We start from the raw sequence: 25,462 nt of genomic DNA, 5'->3' as shown, positions 1-25,462 counted from the left end.
TGGAAGATCACTCTATTCCGTTTTAGGTAATTTTCAAATATAAGAGACAGCAAACTTGGAGAATATTTTTAATATCCTGCAGGGAGGGGGAAGAAATAAGAAAAAGGAAAATTTCTTTTTCAGTGGAAGAGTACAGGAATAAGACACAGGATAAAGAAATCGAGAACACGTATTCAGATTTACAGAGTAATAATGTTCCTCCAGCAGATGTTAAAGCGAATATGCCTGAATGAATACACGAACAAACGCATATACGCATAGGCACTCATCTAGCCCTTACCTCTGAATTCAGTGTTTTGCTAAAAAGCTTCCCTGATTTATTCTAGAGTAATGAAACATCATATAAGAAACAAACTGTTTCTGCTGATGTAAGTAATTTCATGTATCTTTGTATCTTTATGTCTTCATGTTACGGTATCCATTTCACTTACATTCCAGTACTGGCAGCTATGACATTACAAGAAAAAAAGATGCTTTTATAACTACATACTAATGTAATAATAAGTTTAAGTATTATTCTCACAATGAATGTTCAGATCTTGCCTTTTTGAAGGTAGGAGTACATGAGTAGGGCTGGGAAATTACTAGTTCCATCTCCAAAGTAACAAGAGGGAAGGTATGCGTGTAAAGGAGAAACCAGTTGGAAAACTGCAAATTCCAGAGGGAACTACAAGGTAAAAAAAAAAAAAAAGAAAAAAAAAGAGAGAAAGAAAGGGAGGAGTGTTAATTTCTGTCTGGTTTTTGGGAAAGGCTTATGGTGTATCTTCTCTTTGGCCATTATTGGCAGACCTACTTCCCTTGTGCTGTGCTCTGGCCAGGCTTTATGAATTAAAGAGGGTTGGGAATAATCAATACTTAAAACAAGAAATCTCAAAGGAAACCCATCATCTACAGGAAATTATCTTCATTCACTAAATGACATCAGTTCTTCAGGGTAATAAAATAAGGGTAGACTGCAGCTCTAGCAGGTATCCAGTCAGTGGAAGTAGGAAAGTTTGGGAGAGATCAAAAAAAAAATCAAGGTGTTAAATATTCCATTTCTGCTACCTCAGTAGTGCAATGGGAAAGAGGGATATTCTTTAGCCCAATATATGTCTGGGCCTGGGGTTTGTCGTTGCGTCTCAGATTTCCATATGCTCTTCCATGCACCTAAGCAATAGTCTCCACATCCTCAAGTTCTGCAGGTAAGTTCATTTAACTGGCTCATTTAACACAATATTGGTGAAGCAATACTGCTATAAATATGAGACCATGTCTTCTTCCTTCACATTTTGTGAGCATAGGAGAAAGAATTATAGGTTTTCCAGATGCTGGCTAAAATATTGATATTTTTCAACCCTAAGTTTCATGTGCTTTTCTAATTGACTAAGTTTGTTTTCAATTCTGCTAGAATCAATGCTGGATATCTCACCCAGAATGTTTTATGGAAAGCTACATTTCAAGGGGTTCTGAAGACGTCCCAGTGAATAAATCCTGTAATCCCTTCAGAAATTTTCACTTTATAAATAAAACGCAAAATTGTCATAATCCAAATTGAAAAGCAGAATTTCATATGTTGGTCTTGTGGTTTCTCTCACTACAAGAAGGCAGACAGATAAATCCTTCTTGCACACTCCTTAAGATTCATTGGTATGAACTCTCAGACACAATAACACAAAAAGCATGTTGTGTGTTTGCTGTATCTCTGCTTTGTCTTCTTTATCCAGTCTTCAAATCCTCATGATATTAATTATGGAAGTTATTTAAAATATTCTAGGCCAAGATTGTCCATGTGTTTCAGTCACACAATTTCAGATACCTTAAAAAGAGGTCCTATTTTCAGGAAAAGCTAGCCATTCAGCTGTTGAAAAAGCAGGTTCTGTCATTTATTTTAAAGTAGAGTCGCAAAATATATTCATTTTTAAAGACTATGTGCTTAAAGTATATACAGAGTAGTGCTACAGATCTGTAATATTTGGCTGTAGCTCCTTCTCTCCTTTCTGCTTCTCTGCTTTCAGTGGGACCTCAGGGAGTCTTATAATTTTAAAATTTACTACAGTGTGCTGGGAGTTTTTGGTATTCGGGATCTGTAGTTCTTAATTTTTCCCACTTCCTCTCTGTTCCCCAGTTTCCCTCTGTCCTCTCTACTCAGTGAAAATAGTTCACAAGCCAGAGACTGGTGCTGGTGGAGTTGTGCAAGGACGTGATACGGGTGAGTCTATGGGATTAGAGTGGATAATGTGGGCAGCAGAAGGTGCCCGACAGGAAGATGAAGGAGATTCAGCATCCTCAGATCTGTCCGAGTGAGTGCTGCACTGCTGTGCCCCCCACACCCCCAGACTCATGCACCCATCCTCAGTCCTCTCCCTGCTCCGCTCTCAGAGGTCCACCTCAGCAGGGAGGGCTGGTAACGGCCTCCTGTGCACAAGCCTTCCCATTTCACAGCCCTGTAAAGCTCTACAGAGTTGTGCTAAGTCATTGTGGTGGGTTGACGCTGGCTGGATGCCAGGTGCCCACCAAAGCCACTCTATCTCTGCCCTCCTCAGCTGGACAGGGAAGAGAAAATATAAGGAAAGGCTTGTGGGCCAAGATAAGGACAGGGAAAGATCACTCACCAATTACCGTCACCGGCAAAGCAGACTAGACTTGGGGTAAATTAATTTAATTTATTACCAATCAAATCAGAGAAGGATAATGAGAAATAAACCCAATTCTTAAAACCCCTTCCTCCCACTCTTCCCTTCTTCCCGGGCTCAGTGTCACTCCCAATTCTCTGCCTCCTCCCCCCGAACATCACAGGGGGACGGGAAATGGGGTTGTGGTCAGTTCATCACATGCTATCTCTGTCACTCCGTCCTCCTCAGGGGGAGGACTCCTCACACTCTTCCCCTGCTACAGTGTGGGGATCTTCCCATGGGAGACAGTTCTCCATGAACTTCTCCAACATGAGTCCTTCCCACGGGCTGCAGTTCCTCATGAACTGCTCCAGTGTGGGTCCCTTCCATGGGGTGCAGTCCTTCAGGAACAGACTGCTCTAGCATGGATCCCCCCCCAGGGATCACAACTCTTGACAGCAAACCTGCTCCAGCGTGGGCTCCTCTCTCCACAGGTCCACAGGTCCTGCCAGGAGCCTGCTCCAGAGCAGGCTTCCCATCAGTTCACAACCTCCTTCAGGCACCTGCTCTTGGCATGTGATCCTCCACGGCTGCAGGTGGGTGCAGCCCAGAAAGTCAACTGCATGATAGGCTGCATGAAAAGAAGCGTGGCCAGCAGGTCAAGCGAGGTGGTTCTGCCCCTCTACTCTGCTCTGGTGAGACCCCACCTGGAGCACTGTGTCCAGCTCTGGAGCCCCCAACACAGAATGGACATGGACCTGTTGGAGTGAGTCCAGAGGAAGGCCACGAAGATGATCAGAGGGCTGGAGCCCTATCCTCTCCTATATCAACTTCTCCTATGAAGACAAGCTGAGGGAGTTGGGGTTGTTCATCCTGGAGAAGAGAAGGCTCCAGTGAGAGCTTATAGCAGCCTTCCAGGGCCTACAGGAGAGATGGAGTCTTTTTCAGGGGGTGTAGTGATAGGACAAGGGGTAACGATTTTAAACTGAAAGAAGGGAGATTTAGATTAGACATTAGGAAGAAACTGTCTGAGGTGAGACACTGGAACAAGTTGCCCAGAGAATTTGTGGATGCCCCATCCCAACCAAGGCCAGGTTGGGCAACCTGGTCTAGTGGGAGGTGTCCCTGCCCACGGCAGGGGGGTTGAAACTAGATGATCTTTAAGGTCCCTTCCAACCTAAACCATTCTGTGATTCTATGGTCTACATCACTGTTAACCTCCATGGGCTGCAGGGGGACAGCCTGCCTCACCATGGTTTTCACCAGAAGCTGCAGGGGAATCTCTGCTCCAGAGTCTGGAGCACCTCCTCCCTCTCCTTCTCCACTGACCTTGGTGTCTGCAGAGTTGTTGCTCTCACATATTCTCACTCCTCTCTCTGGCTGCAGTTGCCGTTGCACAGTTTTTTTCCCCCCCTTCATAAATATGTTACCCTGGAGAATCTACCACTGTCACTGATGGGCTCGGCCTTGGCCAGCGGTGGGTCCGTCTTGGAGCCAGCTGACATTGGATCTACTGGACACAAGGGAAGCTTCTAGCAGCTTCTCACAGAAGCTTCTTCTGTGTCTTCAGGGTGTTGCAGTTGAGGTTTTGCCCCTCATCCCCACCCTGCATGTAGACATTGAGCAACAAAATTTGGTGTTGATGCACAGCTGAGAATCTGCTCTAAACCAGGACCAACACAGCCCCCTAGACTGTAGGTTTCTAAACACTTTAGGCTGACATTAGCTGCCAAGAAAAACCCCATACCGCCTTTTTCCACATCACTGTCTGCTCATTTTACCACCACATACTTACCGCTGACACAGGTGTTTTTGTCACTGTGCTGGGAACTGGATCAGGGAATTAATGGGGGTTAAAAGTCACATTTTTAGGGGCAAGTGGGAGACAATTACTCCCCCGATCTGGTACATCTCATGGAAACACAAATACTTGTGCCAGTAGGAGGAAGAGAGCAGCAGAGGGCAGATAGGAGTGGGACTGCTTCTTTTGGCAGCATCTCCAGCTTGGAGCGTTCCTGAAACTGTGGCCCCCGGCACTTGATAGAGAATGAGAAAAGGCCCTGTCTTTTCCAAGGCTGTTGCTAGCAATCAGGCAATGTCTTGCGTAATAATGGTCAAATCCAACACTTCCCAAAGTCCCTGGAACTTTGCTATCGTCAGCCACTAAATAGTTTTATGTGCTCATTACGATTAACCTTTATTAAGTACATATTTGACCACTGTTATATTTTGTTGAGGTTTTTTTAAAATATAACCACACATTTCACTCTTGCTCCCTTAATATTTTTTCCAGTCCTCATGTTCCAATCTGAAATTCCTATCTTTTTTGTATATTTAAGCTTTCTGCTGTTGGTCTGCTGCCAAATGTCTTTATCATCTTAGACTGTACGCAGGGTAAAGCCTGCCCTTTCACATGTGCCAGTAATTCAGGCAGTTCTGTGTTATTCCACGTCTCCTCACCAGCAGCACAGTCTCTCTTCAGGAAATGGAGAAAGCTGGCTTAAGTGCACACTTGGTGGTCTGCGCAGGTAAGTTAATCTTCTGTAGTACTTTTTTGTTCTGCTTAATCTGAAACAAGTTGTGTACAGCAGTTAATTGTGTATTTTCCATGAAAAGCTGTCTAGCACACCGAGAAGAGGATAATGTTTAGTGTCATCATGATGAAAAGCATCGCAGCAATCTATGGCTTTAGATGTGTAGGTGATGTCAGACAATGATCGAATGCATCTTTAAAGACAAGAATTATATGATTTGTTGAAAAGCTATACCTAGATTTTATTTTTTTTTTTACTAAATAATTAAGGCAGTTTAGGATTTGTTTGTAGAGTAGTGTCCGTGAAAGGGCTAGCAAGAATACTCATTTAAATGCAGAACATAGACACAGATCGGGATTTTCTACTGTCAAACCAAAACCTTCCTAGAATGGGAGTTGAAATAAAACTTATTAAGTTCTAAGTAAAGCTCACTAAAAATGTTTTGAAACAAGTCCTTTTTGAGAAAAGAAGTTTTCACAACAGCACTGAAGCATTTTGTATTAAAAAAAAAAATAAATCTTTGCCCTTTTCTGGGCAAGAAAAACTGGGTTGTTTCAAAAGTCTTGGTAATTATAACAGCTTGGAAAGAATGGCCATGTTCTGTTCTATGAAACTGGAAGCATGGGAATGTTCATTATTGTTGTCTCTTTATTTGTATTACTAGAAGCTGAAGATTTGCCCACAAAGTTTATAATGTAAGACAACAGAATATAGCTAATATCATCTACTTGATCAAGTGCAGACATCTATTATGTACATATTGTATAGCTCTGTCTACAGTTGAGCTAAATAATAGTAAGACTACCCCCCACCCAGTGCCAGGAAACATCTCCCCCTTCCTGAAGTCAATGCCTGTACATAAGATGAATTTAAATGTGCTTCTGTCTTTAAAGATTGCAGATATCGGGTAAAGCTGCCCCAGCCACCCTCACTGGACATGGGGAATGAGTGAACAGAAGCAGTGACAACGTTAGTAAATCAAAAATGGTCAAGGCCATTCTCTGGTCTGAGGACACTGGCACAGAGTTTTTCCTGCAAACCTGCTGCCCCCCGAAATGTGCCCACGTGCTGAAGCAGCGTGGCGGGTGGCTTACGATGTATCCTGTGGCTCTTGGTGCTTCCTGATGGAAAACTATCCCACAGGGAATAGGTACGAGTAACACAGACCCATTCGTACCCGTTCCCCTGCGAACTGGGAACGGTCTCCTCTGTCCTAACTCCCCCGCTGTGCCCGGGACCTGGTTGAAGTGTGTAGCTGCCCCCAGCCAAAGCGTGCCAGGGACCACTCTAGCCACAAAACCTTGCAAACAGCCATTATCCAACACCTGTGAATATTCCCAGCTTGATCTATAGATAATACAGAAGTTAGCCAAAGAAACACGTTGACGAGTACGACAGTGATGCCAGTGCGTCAGCAGTCTCGCATGTTATGTTTAATTGTGGACGTTAATGTATAATTACCAGGGATTTATTGCAGTGAGTTATTATGGAAATGTAAATAGCTGGAAGAGCCTTCGTGCTCCTCAGTTAAGAGCCATGTGTTTAATGGGGTATTTTGTACTTGCATCGAGCTCTGGCCTCAAAGGCCTGTGTGTTAGAGAGCTCTTGATATGCCCCACCATTTCCATCTACAGATGTTGGCCTTTTTTTGCTGGCCTTTGTCTCCAATTGCTCCCCACCGTATGTATCATGCTCATAAGGGAGAAACATAAATTGACTAAATTTGTGAATGTTCATAATCACAAAATTATAGGCTAAAAGGGATCTCCGGAGATCATCCAGTCTGGACCCCTCCAGTGGGTGGCTGTGAACACCTAATAAGCTCCTGCTCTGAATGCTCGACTGACTCTGGAGGAAGATGAGGATCATAATGTGTATTTACAGCTGGGTGTCCAAAGTACGCAGTGTGAATGCCACCCTCAGGGAACATTAACTTTGAGAAATCACCTTACATTTTTGAAAGGCTTCCACATCTCATACTTTCATACTCTGAAATCTATTTCCCGTTTTATCAGATTCTATTAGGGAGAAAAATACTTTACTTTGATTAAAAGGTAAACGAAATATTCCCATTTTGCTTTGCAAGAATTTTTCTTAACAAAAGTATGTGATAAGAAAATATCTAGTTCCCTTCCTTGAAATTATAATTTATAAAGATTTCCTAATCCCTTTTTACACTCCTTTATTGTCTTGTTTTCTCAAAGGAATGCCACAGTGAGAAGAGAGCTAGCTTTCTGTTGGGACTTTGCTTTTTGTACTGCAAATCATAAAAGAAATTACTCCACTCGGAAATAAGGCCACAGCAACTGTATTGCCTTTGCAAAACAAAGTGTTAACCTTGGTCTTTCTGTGGCAGATTTAAGACATTCTCTTTACACAATGTTGTAACAGAAGTTTTTGAGGTGTTTTGTTTTGTTTTTTAAATGTATTTCTTGTCTGTTCTTTTAAATGGTCGTATTTCTTCTCCGGTCAACTCTACTTACGTTGTATCGGTGCTGATGGAGCTGTTTGGAGGTAGGTGACAGAACTGTCACCGTATCAATCTCACCATTAAACTGTCAATTCCACAGCAGCATTTGGAAGTGAATCAGACACTTCCACTGACATCCTAACCACAACGTGTGAAAGACACTTCTGTTCTTTTGGATGTGCAGGAGACACTTTCATTTACAGAAAGGACCAGCTGATATTCTTTTTGTACTGCACACAAGGATTAGTCAAACTCTTCAGGGAAATCAAGGGAAGCTGGTGTCAGTACAAACTCTACCTCCATCAGGTTTCAATTGTCCCAACTGTCTAGTATAATTGCCCATCACGGTTAAACCTCCAGTATGGACACATAAACTGAACACTTTCACTGACATTCTGCTGTTTCGTTGATCTTATATCCCCACCCACTGTCAACACAGTTGTGTAATGACAGTGTCAAAGTGAAAGTTACTTTTTCCGTAATTCATAAATAAATAAGGTTGTAAGGTAGGTATCCCATTTCTTCTATTAAGAGTATAATATTCAAAGCACCGCACTTCCCCTTCAGACAGAATGAAGCACACTGCTTACTCATTCTGACCATTTTCTCCTGCATCAACACCTATTCCTACACTTCTTTTTTTAACTTCATGCATTTATAAATCTTCTTTGATGAGGTTCAGGACCTGCTACCAGCAGATGGATTATCTTTTATATTTGGGGCCTGGCTGTACCTGGGACAACAGAGTTCTGACCTGTACCAAGATATGGCAGTAGTTAAATAGGAAATAATCAAGGACACTGCTGCTAGAACAAGAAGTTCCCAGATTCTTGGCACAAATTTAAACCTTATAATCGCATATTAAGACTTGATAACAATGTCAGTGTGCATTTATATGAGCTGCTTACACATGGTGCTGCTGTTATAACATTAACACTGTACGCAAGCTATGCGAGTAGTAGAACCACAAAGGAAAATCTGAGGTCATCAGCTCCTACAATTACGAGCTCACATAAGTATATGGAGACAGAAGTGTGATATTAAACACTGTTTTTAATTCTGATTCATGACAGACCGAATTGGTCAGGGATAGTTTTATAACAAGAATGTAAATTTGGATTAAATCTTGTTATCCTCAAAAGATGTTCTTAAAACAGGTGAAAATATTTGACTATTTAACTGTCTTTCTCTGTACATACATATATATAAAAAAATCTGTCACATACATATATATATGTATACAGATGTATATATGTATGATATACAGACGTATATAAGTGTACATATGCATATCTCTGTATACGTGTAGTGTTTATATATATTCTTACATATAGAGAGAGTGTGTGTATATATATATACAGTCTTACACAATGCATATCAACTAGCTTTTGCATATAGCATCTTTATCAAAATCGATAAAGATTAAGCATAAAGTTGATGTCTCCAAAACTGGTTCCGCCTGCCTTTGAAAGCTTTTTTTTCCTCTTTTTTTTTTCTTTACTGCAGTTATTATTTTTATTAATCTCAGGAAATTAAAGAGACTGAAAATGCATAGGGTCTGCATCTGAATTCACTGGAAGAACGAATTACAGGGGGAAGTTATTTCTGGCAGGGTGCTTTTAAAATTAAGCTCTAGAACATTTGTACTCTAGCATTATAAACAGATTTTACCATTTTGTATGACTTTAAACCAGTATTTTGTATGAGAGTGAACAGTCTCTCAACCATGGAGATGAGACAAAACCTATGGAGAAAGGAAATTACAGCATAATGGAAATGATGGCCGGGCGCCATACCACCCTGGGCTGTGAGCTCATCCGAACAGAAATGCCAAGCTGAGCCGATTTGGTCAGTGCTTCGATTCGTGAAACCTCCGAGGTTGCTGGAGGAAGTGGTGGTGGCAACGTTGTAGGTGGCACGCTCTGTTCTCGAGTCACCACTGGGTCAGTAACCTGCGCGATGGGAGCCAGCAGGATTTCCTGGAAGAGTTCTGGGCATGATGTGAAACCGCAGTCCTGCGTATCAGGGCTTATTTAAAGACCACCATGGACTTTGTCTGAAAGGTAGAATTAGTAACCCTGGGGTACTGATCACATTTCAGTATCAGCCTTTCTTACATAATTTCTCAAAATTATTCCAATATTTGCTTCTCCTTGGGACAGGAGAATAAAACCAGTAATGTAATGCCAGGCTGCTGGAGTACTGAAAAAAGTTCAAACCCCACTGAAACAGACTTTCACTCTAAATCCTGTCATTAACTTGAATGAGTTTTGGATCACATCTAGAGTCCTTAATGTAGGATTGCAATAGGGCTAATCTGTTTTTGAAGGAGCTCCTCTCTTTTCATGCATTTACCATTTGGGGAATTCTGCCTTTGCCCTTCAGCTGTAATCACCAGCCATTACTCACAGACGCTGTCAGGCCCCTTCGTGCTCTCAGAGCAGCTCGACTCCGGGCTGTTTTCCTCCCCAACCCCACTATGGTGTAGTAGCACTATGACATTACATTCTCCCCAGAAACAATGACATGAATCTGATTTATAACTGGTGGTAAAACTTTATTATTCAAGTTTAGATGTAACAGACATCTTTGCTGCCTGAAGATTGTTTGCATAAGAAATACACCAAGAACATGTTTGTGAGTAGAAATGAACATGCACTATGAAAACCAAAAAACAAAACAAAACAAAACAAAAAAACCCGAAACAAAACAAAACAAAAAACACATCCATGTGTTGTAAGGACAAAACATTAAGAGCCAACATTCTAGAGTCAAATCAGGGCTACAAGTTTAATGATGGTTTTTAGCAACATGAAGTCATTCTTTATGAAGTACTTTTTTTTTTTTTTCCTTTTCCTGCTGGTGAATTTTCTATAAGCTAAATTTACAATGGCATTTTGAGATGTTTCCTTTTCTCCTGTTCTCCTTTTACATAAAGCTCAGAGGCCAAAATGATAGGAATGGAAAAAAAACTGTGGTTGCTGTTACAATGTTTATTCTAAGAATTTTATTTTACTAAGTGTACTCTAAAAACAAATGAAACTGGTATTTATCTGGCTGGCAGCAATTAAATCATTGTCTTTTATCCTCTTAAAAAGGGGTAAATTGGGGTATATGTGATTACTATATAGGTAGCATCTCACCAACTGCCAGCTTTCCAGAGCTGTCTGAATAAAATGAAATTGAAGAGGGTAGGGAGGAATCCTATTCTGGGGTGAGGAAATTATGTAAATCATTCTACTTGGCCCATCTTAACTTTATAAAAAAGTTAAGAAGGGATTTCTCACTTATCACACTTGGGATACGTCGACAAATTGCTCGCTATTCTTTGCCAAGCATAACTGTCTCCACAGAAGCAGAAGGAAATATATCTACCCTTCTGGCTGAACAGAAGCGAACTTCTAATCTCTTTGGCTTTTCCTGACCAGTATTAGGAATTAACATGTTAAGTCAGACAAGAAAAATCAATACAGGAGCAAGAACGGGAATATATTTAGACATCCTGGGCAAAAAACAGATGGTAGACAACAACCTTAGCACATAAAGCAAGTAGTTAAGACTACAAAGCAACACTGTCTGGTCCAAAGATGGACTTGAAAGTCCATGCCTGAACTGAGTACTAATGTATAGTTGCCAAATCAGGTCTCCCCACTGCACAACCACTACCTTTCAGCACTGTATACAATCAGCATCCGTCACTTTTGTCCCGCTGCCCTTCTAACTGCAAAAATCTCTCACCCACAGCGAGCCTCAGTTTTTTTGAGAGGTATCTATGTTCTCTCTCTTTAGAACTGTCACCATGTGCAACAGTACATTTTTTAGGCAAAACCGAGATAGAAGTATCCAGTGTTCCTCCCTCCCTTTCTGAATGATCCACGAAAAGTTAAGGGGGGAGTTACGCCAGCAGAGTGTCAATCAGGTGGAGAACTTCTTTTGGAAAACACTCTGAGTTTCCCACCTGAACCCAAACTGTGCTCTGGAAAATCTTGGTCTCCTGCTGCATTAACCTAGAGGGCAGCAGCCGCGAAGTGATAGCTTAGAGACAGGCTGGTTTGCGGAAAATGCTGCATGAGGGTTCCCTCTATAGAGAGCGTTAATGGAATCATTGTTCCTGTTCTGCAGGGACTGATGACAGGCACCACAAATCCTCTGGTGCTGAACCATCCACTTATTTTGTGGTCCAATTTGAGATACATTTTAAGATCTCAAACTACCATTCCTTAGTAAAAGACGTACAACACCCCGAAGACACTGAGAAGTTGAAAACAAAGTATGTTTCTTTGAAAGTTTAATTTTTAGTGCTGTAAGTTGATCAAAATGCAGCAGGTGAAGTAATTACTTGCGTGTGCTAACATTGGTTTCTACCTGAGAGTTATTAAATAAGATTATTCTTCTTCAATGTCAGGATTTATTTTTCTTTTGATTAATATCCATTGTGAGGGGGTCTGGAAGAAGGATGGAGTCACCTCTCTGTTACAAAACAAAACTGTGCTCCCCCCACCCCAATCAAAGAGAACAGGCTATGGCAAAATCCCATTTCTTACAAAGCAGAAATCTTAGAACATCTCAATATGTCATGGCAAGAACAACGAAATTCTTTCAAATTTTATTTGCACCGCCTAGGTGTGCAATATTAATATTCAAAAATCTGTCTTGTTCTTTGCACTCACGAGATTTCATTTCTCCTCATCCCCAAACCTTGATATGTGTATTTCCTGTTATTGGCCTCTGCTTCTGAGTTTAGCAAGAGGTGTTATGAAGTACAGGGTGGTGCTCAAGTATTACAATGCGCATGTCCCCCATAAAATATTTTGCCATGAAGATGCAGCTTCCATCAATGAAGAAGCCACAGGAGCTGGTAGGTCTTAGAAGAAGTAAGTCAAACCAGTAACTACTGATAACCGGCAGCCAGCTACCTCTGAAGCCAACAAAATCACTGCTTAGTGAGTCTAACATGTTTCTTGGAAAAGCTGAAAAGGACACACACTGGACCCTGACGTAACAAAACGAGGGCAATCTATTTCAGTCCCCACAGAAAAAAAAAGAAACAAAAAAATACCCAACAAAAATAAATCCACAAAAACCAAGTCAGAACTTATTATTGGAGAACAATAGTAAAAACATAACCAGACTTTGTCCGGCACTGGTATCAAGCAGGAGATTCATCTAAAACATAGAAGAAGAAGAATGTGGCCCAATATCCTTTGCTAACCTAGAACACTATTGAAGGGTTATAGAACTCAACCGTGAACAGATTGAGCGGGATTTTCCATACGCTGCTCACCAGTATAGAAGCAATGGGTGGAGCAGGAAGGAATGCAAGCCTCATGCTGAACAACAGCCTGTCTGTGCCTAACAAATCAGAGAAACTGTGCAATAACGTTTCATCCGTGTGAAAATGTAACACCTAAAATACTGCCAAGGTCAGCAAGACCTTTGGTGATCAGCTGTGTAAGTGCTTCTCATGCATGGTGATGTTCATTGCCGGCTGCTTTAGGCACATCATTTTTCAAAAGACTATCAAAGTGCTGAACGTTTAGGCCAGTTCCTCCCTTGGTTTTCCTTTTGCCAACCCCTATAAGACATTTCCTATCACCTCTCCTTTAATCTTCCACCTCCCTGTCTATCTGGTTAAGTATCTCATAAGTGCACCAAATTCTAGAAGGGAAAGTGGTAAGATTCAGGTAAGTTAAATACAAGAACTTTTTTTTTTTATGATGCTTTAGTTTCAATTACATGAAAATCTGAGAAAGGCGGCATGTAAGTGAGATCAGAATAGGACCCTTTACATATAATCTCAAGTGAGGACTTAGTCCAGAAATATTTTTATAGAACATTTTAAAAAATAAAATGCATGAATGGAGAAATAAAAGACAACATAATATCAGAAAGACATTTTAAACTTCATTCGCTGCAACATTCATGAACCAGCTGAGCTACACCTGCCATCCAACCATAAGGAACTAAGACCCTGCACTGCGAAAAAGAAACAAACCCAAACAAAACAAAAAAGCAACTGCGTAATATTGTAAAAATGGAGTGCAATGCTACTACAGAATGCAATAAAACATCAGTGCTGCATCGTCAAACAGCACTTATCAAAATAATTTCTGAAATGTTTCATCTGAAACACAGACAAAGCAATAAAAAGAGGATATATGTTTATCATTTTAAGCATAACAATGTGAGTTAAGAGCTTAAGAATACAAAAGTACTTGGAATGAATAGTGCTACCCTTTTTTTCCTAAGTAGGCATAAAAATATTTTCATTTCCTTCTTGTTTTTCCATACCATTAATATCAACAAATTTCATTCATTTCATGTTATCGTTTACAACTTTAATGCACACACACAGAAAAAAAGATACCTACTGCAATAGAAATAGTTGCTTCATTACCTTGTTTGCTACATTTGCAAATGTAAACAGCGAGGCAGAGCCAGAACTGACTCTAATGCATGATGGAATATCTTTGTTGCATACGTACACTGTAGAAAATAATTATTCAATATGTCAGGCACCATTATTTGAAATGTAATACATTAATATTTACTAGAAAAATAAGGTTTTTTTCTATTTGTTCTCCCAACTTCTTTAATGAAATAAGTTAATCTGACAGTGCATCCAGTAGCTTGTAATATCTTCTACATCCCTGTGGCAAAATAATAAACTACTGGTTGGGACACTATAATGAAAATGATTAAAGTCAGTTCTTGTACACCCTTGTAGCAAGCATGGAGGCTCGTCTAACAGCACCTTTAACCAATTATTTAATATTTAGTTATTTAGCCCTATTTCCCTGAGCAGTTATGCTGAGGAGCTTTCCCTTCATGGATAGTTTTTACAAAGCTTTAAGTATTAAAAAGTACTATGAAGACATTTAATGCTACTTAGCAAAAGCTGGTATAAGTCTACTGAAGGGATTGATCGGTACGTATAGCAATGTTAAGCCTGTGGAGAAGTAACCTTAGACTTTAAGGTTTAGAAATGTAATATATTAAAAATATATTAAAATAAAATACAGCAGGTTACCTTGTTCTATGCAAATTAAACCCGGAGTGTGGCTTCTGTATTAGAGACTTCACTTGCACAAAACGGTTTTCCTAGACTAAAGTGTGCCAGAAAGAATGTAGTGATAAAGTGGTAGCTAAAAATCAGCTGAGTCTGAGAAACATCTAGATGAAAATTGCTGCCAAAGCTTTGAGGACAAAGTGATCCTAAGGCATGTTGTAGGGCAGGAATTAGCCCAAATTAAAGAAAAGAAATGACCTTTTAACACCTGTATATTTAACAAGTCTAGTTCTTATATACAATGTGCATATGTTCACTATACCCCTGCAGCAGTATATACATATACACATCTTTGCACTCTTGCCAGTTACGTCTCTTACACAATAGCAAAGGTATTAATTGTCCGGTAAAATTTTCTCAAGGTTATTCGCCATGATTCACTGCATTCTGGCTAGCTTTGGTGGGCCGTGTCCCATATAATTATCTTCTCCCCCTTCTGGCCACCATCCAACTGTTCTTTTTTTCTTGGTAACCCACTCATTTAAAAGGAAAAAAAAAAAAAAAGAAAAAAAAGGAAAAAAATAAAGAAGAAAAAGGAAAAAAAAAAAGAACAAGGGATTTAATATTGGATAAGGCATGCTCTCTATATGAAGTGCTTTATAGGTCTTCACAAGACATTACAAGCTATTGAATTCCCATCAAGGAAACCTATTTCTGTTTAATTGTGCTAAGTGCTAAGGTTTACTCTTTAGGTTTTCCATTCTTTTCAGCTTGTGCATTGTTCCTGTGTAGGCCCCTCTGGATGTGAGTTGTGAAGTCATACTTGTCCGTGCAAAGATGCTGGCATATGCTGCACTGGAAAGGTCCACTGTCACCATGGCAACTCATATGCAAAGCATACATCACTTCATCCAGAAAGACAATGCCACAGTGCACACACTTGGTAGAAAGTTCATCTTGAGTACTTCTATCAACTTTCTCTGTTTTTACTACATTCAAGGGACCTTCATTTTTTACATTTGGTGGTGCCTTATTCTTTTCCTTGGAGGCACCATTTGCAGTTGGCCCAGGTCTGGAATGCTTTATCGCCAAATCTAGAGGAATGTCATTGTCTGATCCGACAGCTGAAAAATGAGGAGGCAGATTAAAGGTGGGATAAGGCACATAGTTTTGGCAAGGATTTGGTAGGCCAGGCACATGACTCAAGTAGTGTGGATTCCCAGGAACAGACAGCTTATATTTACTCCAGAATCTCAGCCAGTCAGCTTCACTCTGAAAGTCATTGTGTACAAATGGAAGTCCAAAAAGTGGGTACTGGTATTTTTCAATAGGGCTTCCAGGTGGTGAATAGTTTGGGTGTTTCGCAGGTCTCATGTATTTCTCTATCGGGCTGCCTCTCTCTGAGCTTCCTTTCCCTTCTGATATCGATGAACTGTTTCCTGGGTCTCCAGTACTTTCCTGAGGACTTTTTATCTGAATGTGCAAAGGTTGCATCCTTTTGTGAATATCCAGAGTTTGGCTGACCAATATTGGCTGCTGAGCAGAATGGCTTTTAGTCAATGAACCTGGGGCCTCATATTTACTGAGGCTGGGAAGCTGAATTTCTCTCTGATGACCTTCAGGTAAATGATCCTCTGACCTCCTCTCTAAGGGACTTCCATTGACTTGTTCCTCACTGCTACCCCTCTGCTGTTTGTTTAGCTGCTCAGCCTGAAGTGCCTCCGGGTTAAGGCGCTTTCTTGTTCGTCTCCTAATGATCTGCTCACCATTGTTCTGCTTAATGATGTTTAAAGGCCTGGGAGTCTGTATGGAACACACACAGAATGGACAAAAGGAAAAAAGAAAGACACGTTAAACAAATCTGCAAGATCACGTTCACACGAATTTATCTTTTCTTTTCTGAAGAGCTATATTCTAAGTGTTTTATGGGAATAACCAAATTTAAACCCAAATGCTGGTTCCTGGCTCCTCATGCTAAAAGTAAACTATGAATTGGTTTGTTTTATCAAACTAAGTCAACTGCCTTAGACGTACTATACCTGTTTGCTTAAAAAAACATGAAGTATCCAAGCTGTCAAAGCATTTATTACCCCTTACTCCTGAAAAATTCTGGGGGAGAGACACTGAAAGAGGGTGCTGGGAGCTGGGGATGAGGTGGGAGATGCACGGCCCTGTGCACTAGTGTTAATCTGTGCACCTTGTCACCAGAGCTGGTATCAGGCAGAGGTTTGCCCAGATCAAACTATGACAAAAATTGGGTAACACTTACCTTGATACCCACCCTGCTTTGACACAGATAGAAAATGCATGCAAATACACAGCTTGCTGACCACCACTGCTGTCACCCAGCAAAAGGGCTGCAGGTCTGCAGTGGTGGTGAGTGGGATGATGGTGGCTGGAAAGGGACTAAGACAGACGGAGAAGAAAGCCAAGGAAAAATGTTTTCCTAAGCACCAAAAGGTCTACCTGGGACTTTGGTACCAAATCCCCCTCCTTTATCCCTCCTGTATTTCTTTCTAAATGTTATTGATGTTGTGCTAATAAGTCATGAGGGAGAGAAGGTGTCCCCTGAAGATGGGGAAAAAAGGGTCTGTAAAGAAAAAAGCATCAAGGAAGAGGCAGAGGCAAGAACGAAGTGAGGACTTCTGTTCCCATTTGCTTCTTCCCCACACCAGCTCAGGGTAGGTGGCCTATTTAGATGAGAGGCGAAGATACTTTTGCTTGAAGAAAAAAACTAGTATGAGGAAGGACAGCAGCCAGGCCTCTTTGAAAGGCCCCTCAACAGGAAGGGCATGGTATGTGAATGAAAGATGGTGCTGTAATGTTGGTATGTGTTGCTCTGCTGGGCAGATGTTAAAACAACAAAAACTACCCAAAAGTCATTCAGTTTGGTGTGCTGGCAGTTGCCATTTGTCTCACCCAAATGCACACATAATTCTGTTTTGGTTGGAGGCCAGAAAAGTACCCCACACAGTATTCCACTTATATGTTTATTTGGAAATTCTCTTTTTTAACATTGTTTTAAAGTGCAGATTAAATTTTGGCCTATAGTCAATACCCAAAACAATTTATTCCTTGAATGTGACATAATTTATATATATTCATAGCTTTGAATTAATATAAAAATATCCTGAGCTGGAAGAGCACTCACTCTCCTATTTGTAGGGATCTAGTTTCTCTTTTGACTTGCCGTCTTCCTCTCCTCTTTCACCTATTTATTTCCCTGAGGTTGGCTCTTTCTTAATGCTTAACTACATTTTAGGCAGTGCAGCTACTTGTTAAGATTTTACTTTCTATTAAAACTCTAAGTCAGAAGAAATATACATTTGATTTAGATTTTTAATAAGCAAAATTTAAACTTAGCAGAAAAACAGCACCTTGAGCCAGCCTCCTCAAACAGATCAAAGTTGAGGCAAAATCACGTTTAGATAAAATTAGAATATTTTCTATGTAAAGTCTATGCAAATAACATTTATAGTTTGCAGAATCAATAGACAATTAATACGCATAAGTATATACTCTTTATTACCAGCTCATTGTAATTTCCTCACCTTTTTATGACAATTGTAACACCATCATACTGACATGCTGTGTGAGATCTTACAATGCTGTTGACGTTGCTCTTATTAAAATTTTATTTATACACTACAGAGCATTTTCATGTGGCTTCCAGATTACCATTCAACAGTTTGGAAATACTTTTAGTCTCACTCTTCAAGCTACAGGCATGAAGTCTGATCTCAGAGGTAGTTAAAAGAGACATCTTCGTACCTTTAATTAAGGACCCTCACACACTCATTTGTAGCTCAGGATCTTCCAAGTTTACGTGCCACTAGGAGTTAAAGGCTGTAGGTCCAACTTAAAAAACCTTCAGCATGCAAATGACTGTACTCATCTGAATAGTCTTTAGCTGATTAAAACAGACTACTCAGTGGAGTAAAGCTACTCCATTTTTCTTACTCATGGTAGCAAGGTGCAGATGGAAATACTCTGTATTTGGCTGCAACTGAGGCAGGCAGAAAAGCTTAAGCTCTCCTCTTGATTTTCAATGGGGCACTAAATTTAGAAAATTGTGGAAATATTACCAGAATTTTACTTTTTAACTGCCCTATGTCAGATCATTAATTATATGTTATACGTAATATATGATTACAAAGATTTTTTTTTCCATCTCTGTATCAATGGCAATCTCTCTAACCCAAATATATGAGTAATTAAAAAATTTACAAAATTCAACAAATAGCTCAGTAAATTATTGTGATTTCACTTCCTAGAGACCATGGGAAACTGAGGTGATCTCTTCACTAGAAGATCATGTATGTCTAATCCTAGAATAATATGCTGTAACTCCTCACTGAAGTAGTCCGAAGATGTGGCCAAGGAATCACTATGGAACAAAATCTAGTTTTCCATGACCGAGTTAGAGCTATTAAAAATGAGGAACAGCACTACAATATAAATGGTCATATTCATGATTCTGGGGAGACAAGGGATATACCTTTCTCTGTCAGCAAATGTGAATATTATATATATGTTTGCAGTGAACTGGAAGCACTTTTTTCACTAGAACTATTATAATAATTGACCATTGGAATATTACACATTTCTTCACATAGTTGTCTGCATTAGAGGAAAGAAATGTGAAAAAACCTGGCAAGTTACATGTAAATGACCCCTAGACTGATTCAACATTTTTGAAAATATGTTGAAAAATTATTCAAGGGTATCATAGAAATGGAAATGTGACTTACAGCAGAAATCACTACCATCTTAACATTTGTCAGTCACAACCACCTAGTAGTATCTGACAGACCATATTTTTTTCTTATTATTAAATACAGGTTAAAAAGGGGCCTTAGAGACAAATGTATAATACACATTCTTGAGGTAATGAGGCCAGTAGTTCTAGGTCGTGATAATCCAATCAAAAGGGAGCTATGAAATGTGCAAACCTACTGCAGGCAAATTTTACTGAGCTGTGTAGCATAATTTAGTTTAACTGGGTGACCCATAGATGGAACAGTTCTATTCCCTTGAACTTTTATAGTTTCAGACCTCAACCTAATAACTGCATCTTCCCAGACTTCTTAACTCAGTAACATACATGACAAATACTTGTAATTTTTCATGAAGAGACAGATAGCTAGGCAGGCAGACAGATAAAAGAAACTTTCATCTTTCTGGTGCCAGTCTAAAGAGCATGCTTTTGCATGGGACTGTCCCAAAAGGTGTCCCAAAGGAGAGATGTGTTTGATTATTTCAGACACCAACTTACAATTGCTGTCGTACCACAGCAGAGTGGAGGCTTAATTAAATTCTTTGCATTTGCTTGGTCAAAGTTCAATTGAAGATATTAATGTCAAATGTCCACTGAATGACAGCTTATCGCCATGCTTGAACAGCGGAGCTAAAAGATAGTGTCAGCTTCTCCCTTTCTATATGCATAAAATAAAGTTTGACATTGTATTGCTAATTATTATTGTTGGAAGCACACCAGTTTATTCCTACTGGTTCATAAGCACTATCTGAGCTACATGTTTGAATTCAAAACTGATTCTTGTAGCTTTTATCTATTCAGTAAGATATGCTAATAATCATGGTAAGGTCCAACGCTATAGTTCAGAAAAGTATATTAAGAAAAAGGAAAATGGGGGCTGTGAATTGAAGCTCTACAAATAACTGAACTCAAATGTCAATTTAACATTAAAATGCTAAACTGTCCTTAACATCTTTGTGGATGCTTACCACTGATCAGTTTCCTTGAATTAGACGTTATACCTAGAACTTTGAGAGATCTCCAGAAGATGATACTTTCAGCAAAACTTGGCCAAGATGCTGGCCAGAGATCGTGCATTAGTCCATCTTCTCCCGCTTGGATGCTATCTGACTGTCTGGGTTATTCTGGAGCTTAAAAACCGTTATTGTCCTCAGAATGACAGCACATGGCAAACAGAGGTAACCTTTCAGACTGGTGATGGTCTTGCTGCTTTCGAAAACTGGAATCTTACTTATTAAGTGGGCTGTCTGGAGTATCTTGAGTAAACAGGATTGTTATATGGCCTGTACACAAGATGAAGGGTAAAATTCACAGAAACTACTAATTGATTTAGAAGCTTACACCTCAAATTTAAGAAAAATAGGCACAGGCACTTGGGAGTCTTACTGCATTTGAAATACAGTTTCCTAAGTGACTGTTTTTTTTTTTTTTGCCCCTGAAAAGGGAATTTCTGAAAATTTTTTTAAAAATATGCATTCTCAGCCACAACACAGATTTCTGATTTGGGCTGAAGCCTGAATTGTTATGTTTCCTTGTCAAACTCACAAAGGCTGCCTCAGTTTCTATTTCTGAAAAATAGTAACACTTTTAAACTTCATGGGAATGTTGTAAAGATTAATTAATTACAATAACATCTTGGTCACCTGTCTCTGCCATGTGCTTCTATTATAATATTTAACTAGTGGGTCTTAACCTAGAAGATTCTGAGCGTTTTGGCACTGATCCAAGGAAACACTTAAGCATGGCTTTCCTGGACTTGGACCAGAGAATTCAACATCTTTCAGGATCAAGCCAAGTGTCAATAAGATGAAAAGCAATATAGACAGTCCATGATTATTACTTATTCCCTGCTTGATCCTGAGGGATGGTGAATCTTCCCCTCACCAAGTGATGAGTGCCATCAAGTGAGTAGCTTCCTTATGTTTTCAGAATCCTCCAGCAGACTATAAGAACTGTAGAAAAGAGAACAAAAAAACCCACCACCCCATATCTCCAGGAAAATTACTGTCAAGAATAAAAGAGGGAAGAGAACTGAAAGGAAACAAAAACCACAGCAAGGGATATTTTTGATATAGATGTGATGTCTGAATTTAAGATTTTTTTTTTATTATTATTATGAACATGAGGGCTCTTGAATTTAAAGAGCTTCCATCACAAGGTATTGCATGCCTTTAAATGGAATTCCCAGCAAAGAAATAATTTCCCCCTTATTTTGTATCAAATAATCAAATGCATCACTGGTGATCTCAAACACATCTACCCACAGCATCCCAGCCTATTTCATAATGAATCACATCTGATCCCAAAGTGACCGTACTGCAAAACCCTGTTAGGAAATTAACTGCAGGCCAGGGAGTGGTACTAATCACACAACCAGAGAAGACCACAGCTGCCCAGCATAGCAGTATAACCCCTTTTTTTTCTGAACAAACCGGTAAGTTCTTCCTACCGAGTGAAGCTTCTGGTAGAGGCCACACGCATTGCATACATATCCACCATTTGCATTCTTTCGCCAGAGAGAGGTCTTTGTGGTCAGGCAATTGGCACAAAAAACACCCGAGCCTCTACGTCTCTGAAATAGGGAAGAAAAAAAAAAAGACACATAGAAAAAAAAACAGGTCAGAGGTGAGTCACATGAGCTGCGGAGTTAGGACAAATCAACACAGGAGTTTTGTCTCTAGACTGGCAACAATGACAGTATAAAACCACACTGCCCATAATGAGGTCAGGTTCAATTGTGCTTAATAGGCACCACTGATTTTCATTATAATTAACCCTAGAGTGATGGATGAGGTGTGTGAAACACCAAAGCCTTTTCAAAGTAACAGCTTTAACTTTTTGAACTTCAGGTTTTGTGCATTTAATGATGGTTTCTAAACAGCAAATTCTGAAAAACCCCTCTGGAAGCTGACAGAGAACATTCTGTAAACTTCTCCTGGTTTGTTCATCGCATTTCACAAGAGATTATTTCTGTCTAGTTTGCTCGATTTTACAATGTGATAAGTCATAAGACTTCTGAAACACTACCACTTTAACTAATTACAGTTTGTATCTGCATCATACTAATTCCTTTAACAGAGATTATACTTCATTAATTGAATACATGATATTCACTTCCAGTCTTTCCCACTTCTGAAATCAGTATAAGCTACCATATATTTCCCACAGCCCACTAAGAACCAGGAGTAACCTCTGCCAAACAAATAAAGTACAGTATTCTTAACGAGACCTCCTTTGAACTTCACCCGAAACCCCAGAAAACACTCTCTCATCGATGAATAGATTTATTTATTTTATTTTAGCTAGGCAAAGAAAAGCACAGTACAACTTTCCTAAATACAAATTGATTTTTAACCAGACTGAGCTGTGCATTCATCAGCTTTCATAATTATCCAGGAATATTTAAAAGTAGACACGTTTATGAGTATTGCTCGTTAAACTCTTTCTACAGAGTAATGATTTCATTAAACTTCTCATTTAAACAAAAGTCAGGCTGTGTTTGTGGGCACAAATACTAATAAGCAGGAAATGGAATTCTTTTGCTGAAAAGAAAATCTGAATTTCAACTCTATTCCCTTTTTGCAATGGAGGAAAATCAATAAGAAACCTTCAGCATCGAAGATAAGAATGTGTGGGTACAGGGAAAAACAGCCTGGGTGAAAACTAATTTTATTATAAATTTAAAATTACTAACACTATAAGTCAAAATTTCAGGGTTTCATAAAATTTAAGTAATTTATTTAACTTTAGTCCATACTGTAGAAGACTTGCGTTCATGCCAGAAAAATACAATGGTTATAATTGTACTCTGATACATTTCAAATGGAAAGCTTTCTGCAGACATAATTTTGGCTTCAAGACTGGAACACTTTCTTGGCATTGAAAGGGCATTTGATTCATCGGGTGTTTCACAATGTATCACTAAAAAGACCTGGTGAGCAGCCAGTTCCCTATAGGGTAATTTTTCCATCCAGATGCAAGTGCTATCAGAGGCCCTCGTCAGCTAAACTAATTATGATCTTGCATTTGCTGATGCCTGCTCACTCTAACGTTCGACATCCTCCATTAATCATCAATACAAGGAAAATGAATGAAACGTAAAGAAACGAGGGCTGGTAAGCTGCACAGCCATAAAAATCTGAAATGAGTGCAATAATTTAACAAGATTGGGGAAATGTTTTTAGTGAGCACAAAGTCAGGCTAACAATTGCCCTTTTAAACCAAGAACACAATTTCATTAGTACAGCAGGTTGTGCTACTTGAAAGCGATACAGTAAAATCGAGATTGTCATCAAGATAATCTCCCTCTCACCCCTTTACATCATCCCCTACTTTGTCTCCTAAATTAGAGGCAGTAAAATACTACATTTTTTTCACTTTGGCTAAAGGGAGAACTAAATGGTAGTTGCTGTTCTTCAACAAACATCTAACTAGTTGTGTACGTGAGACACAGCTCATTCTGGGAAGGCGCTGTACAAGTACATTGAAGCTCCCAATCCTTTTTGTGGTTGCATATCCTTGCACAACTTCACCTAGCCGCTGAACTATTTTCCTTAAGAGTACAATAAAGCTTCACTAAACTAACCACTTTGGTCCACTTGCAGTTTCCAAGTGGAAATGACTGTATATGGCCAGGATTCAGATACAACTGCAGAACTGTTCCTTTCCATCCCTACTTCTTGTCTGCCGGCCTATGGCTTCTTGGTGTGGTGTATTAACCAAATGGAGTCTTAGTCTGAGTCAGTCTTTCCACCCTTTCATTTCTGTTTGCGTTCCTTGAGTTTGGGAAATACCTTCTACAAAGTCATGGAAGACTTTTAAAATATATAGAGAACTGTCTAGTTTATACACTGAATTTGCACACACCTGAATGCTGACAGAAGGTTTAATAACATTAAAATCTTTGTTGAATACTATGGAACTAGTATACTTTTAAAACATTGGAAAAAGTAACTTTTCTCCTCTCTTTTAAAGAAAGATCTGATTCACACCAGCTATTAATCACAATCTGATAATACAATGACTACAGCTGACAACAACCTACAAAATACCTAGTAGTAGCTATATGTATCAGAAACCTATACCTGTGCTTTTTTAGTATTTACAAATTATTTACCTATTTAGAATTTCAAAGTAGTCCAGATAAACATCCTTCCCGAAATTTAACGCAAAGTGTGTAAATTTGTCTTACATGCTGTTCTAAGTGTTGCATCTTATCTTACTTTACCTTCCTGATCTCTTACTTCTGTATTATTTAAGGATCTTACGGGATAATCAACAACGATTATTCCCCTACCTAAGTGTTCCAACATAGATTACACATACTAATGAATGAAGAATTAAACCACCTGTGGAAAAACTGAAATACTGTTATTCTGTTGGGCTTTTTGATTATGAAAGAGCTTTTTACAGTGGGGATACACAGCTTTAGAACGGATATCCTGGGGTGAAACAGGACGGTGGAAGAATTGGACTAAATATTCTGGACTCCCAAATCCCACTAACCACAGAACTGACCTGCTTGTCAAAATATACTTGAGAAATTTTGATGATGTCTGCAAGAAAAAACGAAAGCTGTTTTTAAAAGCCTACAATGCCTGTACTACTCTTCTCCTAAACCAATACAGTTTCTTTAAAAAAAAAAAAAAAAAAAAAAAAGTAAGCCTTTACTTCCCATATACCAAGTTTTATAAAGATTATTGGCCAACTGAAGTACCTAATTTATTTTTTTTTTGAGCTAAATGTTAATTAGTGATGATACTTCTACTGTTAGTGATGATACTTTTTCTGCATGAGTCAGTTGGGCTTTGCACACCCAGCTTTTGTACTAGTCAATGATAATGGCCAATATTGCTGCTTTTCCAGGTAGTCTTGTGAAGGAACAGGCACTTGAGCTCCAGTTCAGCAAAATCTGTGGAACAGCCATGGCCCACAGCCTCCATAAAACCCAGCCATGTGCTCGAGCGCTCTGCTAAGCACCACCCTAGCCAGCATTTTCAAGAAGTATTTTATGGAACCTTTTGTTCTTTTTCAAATGTGAACACATACTTATCATGGCTAAATAATCTCTTAAAATGA

General features: G+C 39.4%; 1 protein-coding gene across 7 annotated transcripts in view; it reads right to left on the bottom strand.

The window, feature by feature from the left end:
- Window positions 1–10,149: 10,149 nt before the first annotated feature.
- Window positions 10,150–25,462, bottom strand: part of TRPS1 (transcriptional repressor GATA binding 1) — a 218,374-nt gene continuing 203,061 nt past the window's right edge. For all 7 annotated transcript variants that reach the window (XM_054190520.1, XM_054190526.1, XM_054190527.1 and 4 more), the window contains 2 exons: window positions 21,834–21,956; window positions 10,150–16,410 (listed from right to left, as the gene is read on the bottom strand). In XM_054190520.1, the coding sequence (XP_054046495.1) occupies window positions 15,349–16,410; window positions 21,834–21,956 (1,185 nt within the window). In that variant the 3' untranslated portion in view covers window positions 10,150–15,348. The remainder of the gene's footprint in view (window positions 16,411–21,833; window positions 21,957–25,462) is intronic.

Source organism: Rissa tridactyla, chromosome 2, assembly GCF_028500815.1.
Source record: "Rissa tridactyla isolate bRisTri1 chromosome 2, bRisTri1.patW.cur.20221130, whole genome shotgun sequence".
Taxonomy (NCBI): domain Eukaryota; kingdom Metazoa; phylum Chordata; class Aves; order Charadriiformes; family Laridae; genus Rissa; species Rissa tridactyla.
The sequence above is the reverse complement of the archived record's forward strand: the minus strand, read 5'-3'. Positions and strand labels throughout refer to the sequence as shown.